At 37.2% G+C, this 6,358-nt stretch overlaps 1 protein-coding gene across 1 annotated transcript; it reads right to left on the bottom strand.

Moving 5' to 3' along the window:
- Positions 1 to 401: 401 nt before the first annotated feature.
- Positions 402 to 5,974, bottom strand: LOC105953793 (vesicle docking protein). The gene is made up of 8 exons (XM_088827514.1): positions 5,754 to 5,974; positions 5,508 to 5,586; positions 5,202 to 5,345; positions 4,500 to 4,649; positions 3,312 to 3,809; positions 1,658 to 3,163; positions 1,498 to 1,566; positions 402 to 758 (listed from the first exon to the last, which is right to left on the bottom strand). The coding sequence occupies exons 2-8, from the start codon at positions 5,553 to 5,555 to the stop codon at positions 630 to 632; spliced, it is 2,544 nt and encodes an 847-aa protein (XP_088683640.1). The 5' UTR covers positions 5,556 to 5,586; positions 5,754 to 5,974; the 3' UTR covers positions 402 to 629.
- Between the last annotated feature and the right edge of the window lie 384 nt (positions 5,975 to 6,358).

Genomic DNA, 6,358 nt, shown 5'->3' with positions numbered 1-6,358 from the left:
CTTAATCGTTCCTTAATCGACTATGCCTTAGTTGATAGTCGATTAATAAACTTGACATCGAAAAAAAAAAGTTAAAAAAAATAATTAATTTTTTTTTATAAAAATTAAAAAAATAAAATACAATAGAAAATAAAAACGAAAATTAATTTTAGAAAAAAAAAAAAAAAGGAAAAACGATAATGGAGATGGGAGTAGTGGGAAGAAGATTGTGCAAGAGCAATTTTGACATTAGAGAAAAGGTGAACGCAGTATGAATTTCTCGCAAAGAGTAAAGTATGAATTGTCCCTCTCTCTATTAATGAAAGAGTTTGAGAAAGTTTTCTCAAAGAGCCCCAAATCTGAATGGACGACGATGAACTTCACATTAATTTCATAATTGATTAAAAAAAATAAACATATAATTTGCTGAGAAAACAAAAACTTATTACAGCGTTTTCTGTCAAATTGTGTTTTACAACAATGTACATACATCTCGTACCTAACGAAGGAGATCTGGAGAACACTAATTTGTCGAGTAGGATAGCAAAGTTAAAACTTCCAAAAGTGCAATTACAGATATCTTTTGGTGACACTTCCAACTATCTCTACGTATAAACTGATCGACATTACACAGGTTCGCGCGCGTCACGCTATATATGAGAATACTGACCGAGAAGTAATTCAAGCATGTCGTTTGGTGTAAGAAATGTTGTCCCACCAAGTATTAGTTCAATATCGGGCCTACTGCTCTCAGTCAACGCCTGCTGCACTTCCCGCACCTTACAATGCAATACAAAAAAATAAGCATCTTACAAACACAAAATTCAATGCATTGTAGCAAAATGACGGTTCAAGAACACTCGGTCGATAGCCGTCAAGTTATAGAAGAGAGAGGAAAATGTTTTTAGGCGAATCATACGCATGATTAGGCTTCAAATTTTGAAGGAAAAACAAAGCAATTAAAATCATAAGGCCTCGTTTGGTTGGGAAGATAAGATTAGCCAAGATAAAATTAAATAATCTAATGAAACCAATTGCATTATTGGACCTTGGAAGATCCAATAAAAAAAACATGCCTGAAAGGCAAGATAAGGCATGATAACATAATATTTGCGGGTCGACCCGCCAAGTTGTTGGGGATACGAAACATCAAACAAAGGTGGTGTTTGCAAATGATTATTTAAAAGCAGAAGTTAGTGATTGTGATTTAAGTTAGTTTTAAGTGCTTATTTCTAAAAGTTGGGGGTGTTTGCAAATATTTCGGAAAATGAACTAAAATTGAAAAAGCAGGATTATGGGTGCTTTTAAAAAAATAGCTTAAAGCAGATTATTTTAAGAGAAGCAAAAGCAAAAGTTGATTTTGCAAACACCTAAAAACAGATTATGAGCAAAAAAAACCGCATAATCACTTTCAAAAAGCATTTGCAAACACCACCAAAGTACCATTATTTAGTTAATCATGGCTAATCTCCCAAACCTAACGAGGCCTAAGAGGACTATATAAATAAAGAAGCATACCTCCACGCCATTTATGCCCCCAATTACAAAAACCAGTATTACGTTCTGCTCGACGAGACTAGGTTTAGCCTGTGGGATGCAAAAGGGGAAAAAATTCAGTTATTTCAGAAATTATCGAGGACACAAAAAAAAATGTATACTTGTTCGACTAAACGAAAACCTGTCCAAGACCAAATCTTCCAAATCCGCTCTTAAAAAGGCGTCCGACTGTAGAGGAATGATACTCCATTCCAGGTATGTCGTTCTTGTCTAAAATACCCGTGAGAAGTTTATACAGCAACCCTTTACTCGAAGAAGGATCGTCGTTACGCCTACTTTCCAAGGCTGAATTTCGTTTCATGCTGGACAATTTATAAAAGAATTTGAAAAGATTATCCACCCGATCTCTTAGCTCTAGCTTTAGCTGCATGTCGCCGAAAACTTCCTCTTTATCAGTATCTTTTTCGGCATCTTCATCTCCCCAATTACCCCATTGATCATCGTCATCGTCAAACTCCACATCATCCAAGTTTCCGGAAGGATCTTCTTTCTTCTCGTCGGATTTTATTTTCTGCAAGTTGTCCAAACCATGGAGAAACTTTAATTTCGCGACAGCTGGATTTTCAAGAATAGCGTCCACAATAGCGTCTTTCATGAAACGCTCCTCTTGCCATGAAAACGGACTACCGGAACCGGAGGTCGGGAAATTTTCACCGGCCAATATGTAGCCGATAATTGCTAAGAGAAGAGCATCTTGAAGATTAAATAGCCCCTGATTTTTCTTTTGCACTTGGGAAGCAACTAAAGCAGTTTTATTTATGAGGTCGCTGATTTGGGCAGCAAGGCTTTGGCTCGTATCTGCAGCATTTACATGTAGAATCTTCTCGGCACTATTAAAAGCGTCCCAACTCGCCGAATGCAATTGATCCAAGGCATGTAATGCGGATGCAGCTAACTGAATAATGCCTTTGTTTTTGAGAAACGAAGACTGTCTTTTGGCTAGCGCCTTAACCAAGGACTGTAACTCCGAGTTGGAAGGAAAACCAGGGCGGATTTTCACATCCAAAGATATATTCTCGCGACGTAAACTTTCTTGAAGCCATTTCTTGATTAGCATGGCTCCATCTTTCGTCCTTCTGTCAAGCATCGCTTCCAAGTAAGGTGCTCCATGGAAATTATCTGTAGAGACAAAGGATCCGTGCAGAAGTTCACCCTCGTTATATTGAAAGCAACTTTCATCACTTAGTTTCTTACTGAGTTTCATCAACTCAACAGTCTGCGCATCTGAGTCAACGGTATTCCACCCAACCAAAAACGCCTCTAAAGTTTTCAAAAGCTGAGAATTGCTTTTGGCATTTTCTTCAATGATGAATTTTTCGAATGGAATCTGTACAGAAAGAGGAGCACGTTCTAGTTTCAGTGGGTCGTTTTTTAGTTGGCTTTGGGAGACTCGTGTCTGGTTCAAGGACATTACGCGTTGCCTACGAGGCAGGGATGAAAAAATCCGATCCACAAGCGAGTCCCCATGGCTGCATGGAGTAAGAAGATCAAGTGTACGATCAATAATCAATAGCCCGGCTGATCTTTTACGTCTACCAACATCATAAAGACTAGACATGTCTGTCAAAAGCTTTCCTACCGTTTTCGACAAATCACCCAGAGAAAATATTTCAAGTTTCAGATCCATCTGCAAGTTCATGAAACAGAAATTTTCACAACTCGGGAGAACAAAAAGTTATGACTTTACCCTATTTTTATTAACAAGTTCGACTATCTGTAATAAAGAAAGCATGCATGCTGTCATATTGACAAAGGAAGTTGTTAAGCTGTATCACCTTTAAGGCCAAATGATAGAGAAATTGGGCAGTAAGAGTTGCCCCGGGACTGACATCTTCGGTGTCGGCAAGTCTCCCGGTACTTAACGGAGGTAAACCCGAGCTTATAGAATTCTCATGCTCAGCAGATAAGCTTGCTTCAGCTACAGATCCTTCTGAAGGTAAGACGAAGACTTTAGGCGAAAAGGGACACAGAATCAACGGGAAGTGATGCACTGAGAGCATCAATTTTTGCCCCAAGTCGTCTTCTTGATGAGATCTTGCGCTTGAAACGGCATCTTCGTTTTCATGGCCAGTAATATTGTCTTCAATAGAAGTTAGTTCCGACCATCCTTCATCTTCGGAGTTAGTATTTTCCTTGAGACTTACGTTTCCAGACAAAATGTGATCTGTTTCGTGTTTCTTAAGAAGTTCCTCGTAATCTTGGTTGAGCAGAGATTCGTATTCGTGAAAAGCATCTGGGCCCAGAGGTGAATTGGGATACGTCGAGTGGGCTACCTATATTAGGGTAGAGACTACATATGAGTAAGCAGATACATTGAAATCGTATCTTGGCTTTCAATTTCCATATCAGTTATATTAGCAAGAAAAATACGGATAAGTGGTATAACAGAGTATTTATATACGATTCAACTCTAATGATTTTATAATCAATGCAGAGAAGATTTTTTCAAAAATACTGTCCAGATTACAAAAAAGTGACTGTTAAGTTCATGTAACTTAACTGCAAACCGCTGTACTCGAGAAAGAAGGTATAAATGTAGAGATCAAACCTAAAATTACATCCGGTAGGTACATATAACATCTAAAAAATAGCCAACAATTTTATCGGGAAAGACTCGTGCTCCAGTGAGACAACTGTTACGGTGTGTGTGGGTGTATGTGTGTAACCATAGGCCTCCCAACACATTAAGGCTGCAACTTCACTGATTTACTTACAACTTCTTCTTACTTAATTTCATAACTTATTAGAAAGTAATTTGATCTGAAAGGCTCCTCTCAAATTCTTTTGTTGTATTAGTTTCTCAATCAAATTTAGCAAAAGTATAAAAAATCTATAAAGAACTCCACACATTCAGGAAAAACAATATTACATACAAAACATAGGGAATCGGGAAATTCATAGAACTACTGAAACAAAAACATAGCGAAAAAGTTAAATTCTAACAAATTAAACTAAATTGTCACCTCTGAGATGGAAGTATATATAGCACAATGGTGGACATTTTGGAGCGTGCTCAGGCAACGTAAAATATACCGATGTGCATCAATCAGAAGACGCGATGTAATCACCACAATCTTCCTTGCAGAATCAGAATCAGTACTCCAATCGACAGCCTGGAAAAATAGGGGAAATATGAATTATATAAACAAATAAATTTCTACCATTATGATATTCCTCCATCATAACTCTAAAAAGTACGAGAAAGGAGAAGACCAGAGCAACATACAAGTAATCCAACAAGTGACAGCGAACCTTACCTTTCAGCTGTATTTTGATGTGATTCCACTTAGGCCTCGTTTGGTTGCCAAGATAAGATTAGCCAAGATAAGACTAAATAATCTAATGAAACCCAATCGTTTTATTGGACCTCGGAAGGTCCAACAAAAAACATGCTAGAAGATAAGATAAACCATTATAACACAACATTTGCTGATCGACCCGGTAAATTAGTGGGGATACCAAACATCAAACAAAGTCCAACTATTTAGTTAATCATGGCTAATCTCCCCAACCAAACGAGGCCTTATACGATGCATACTTTGATTTCCATTTCATTATTTAAACATATTAAAAATATAGTATTCCTAAACTTCGAACGTTAAACATCATGCATATCCGAAACTTGGCAATCAAAAGAGAAACTCGTCGGAAAACGAATAGACAACCTTATCAAGAGCTGACATGTTCTCCAAGCTACAAACAGCCCGGGCACCAAGCTCCAGAAACAAAGGGAATGCCCCGACAAACTGGAAACTTTCCGAACTTCCAGCATCCAAGTATACAATTGCATCTTTAATGTTCTCAGATATCTGAAACAAAAAGAAATAACGAAAAAAGAAACGAAAGTAAAAGATCTAAGTTATGGCCGATACCAATATACATTCCCCTAAAATTAACCTCAGAATCAACAGAATTCATATCAGACAACCTTATTTTCCACGAATTCAATTGAAGAAAATCTGAGAACTTACTTGTCTGATTGCGTCGAGGCAACATTTGATTACATCAACCGTGGCCATCGATTCCTCGCCTTTGCTTCACTCAATCGGCCTAATATCAAACCAAAACCCGTAAATTCACTCAGGGAAAAGAAAAAAAGTCGACAAAGTGAGTGATCAGCGTATAACAATTGGTCATTCAGCAAACTTGAAAAAAATAAAAGTTTTCGAATGAAATGCGAATAGCGGAAGCTAGGGTTTTGTGTCGATCAAAATTACCTTGATTGCAAATTTCAGAGAACCGGGAAATGAGATTTGCTGAATCAGAGTAGAGTGGTAGAGAAATGTTGCAATGGGAGCAAACTCAACCGGTTCAATTTCGTCGAACCAATAGCCCGAGGGTAGACTGTATTTAACCCTTTCTTTTTTGTAAACTGTATCTACAGCCCCTAGAATCAAGTATATTTTCAGAAAAACCCCTAGAATTTAGAAAATTATATAAACTTCCCTTAAGGTTCAATTCCACCTATTTTTTCTTTTTTTCCTTTTTTTTTTTTTTCTAACCAAATGCCCATTTTGGCAATGGTTAAACAAATTCCACATCAATTATTAGAATCTTTATTTTTCATGACTTGTGAATGTGGATCTGGATCATTTCCAATATCAAATATCAAAATTGAATTCATGTAGATACACCAGATAGTCATTTGATATTATATGGAGATCTTCTTTTCCTCTGACATTTTCTCCGAGTTACTGATTGTGGTGGTTCTACAGTATGTCACCGATGACATCTTTATAGAGTGGTGAATTACTTGTTTTAACTTGTTGTATAGGTTGAAGAGAAATTTTATCTTGAGGAGAATTAGATGCTTAAATATCCA

Source organism: Erythranthe guttata, chromosome 13 (genome assembly GCF_056151865.1).
Source record: "Erythranthe guttata isolate IM_541 chromosome 13, IM_541, whole genome shotgun sequence".
NCBI classification, from domain to species: Eukaryota; Viridiplantae; Streptophyta; class Magnoliopsida; order Lamiales; family Phrymaceae; genus Erythranthe; species Erythranthe guttata.
This window is presented reverse-complemented; position numbering and strand designations above follow the sequence as displayed.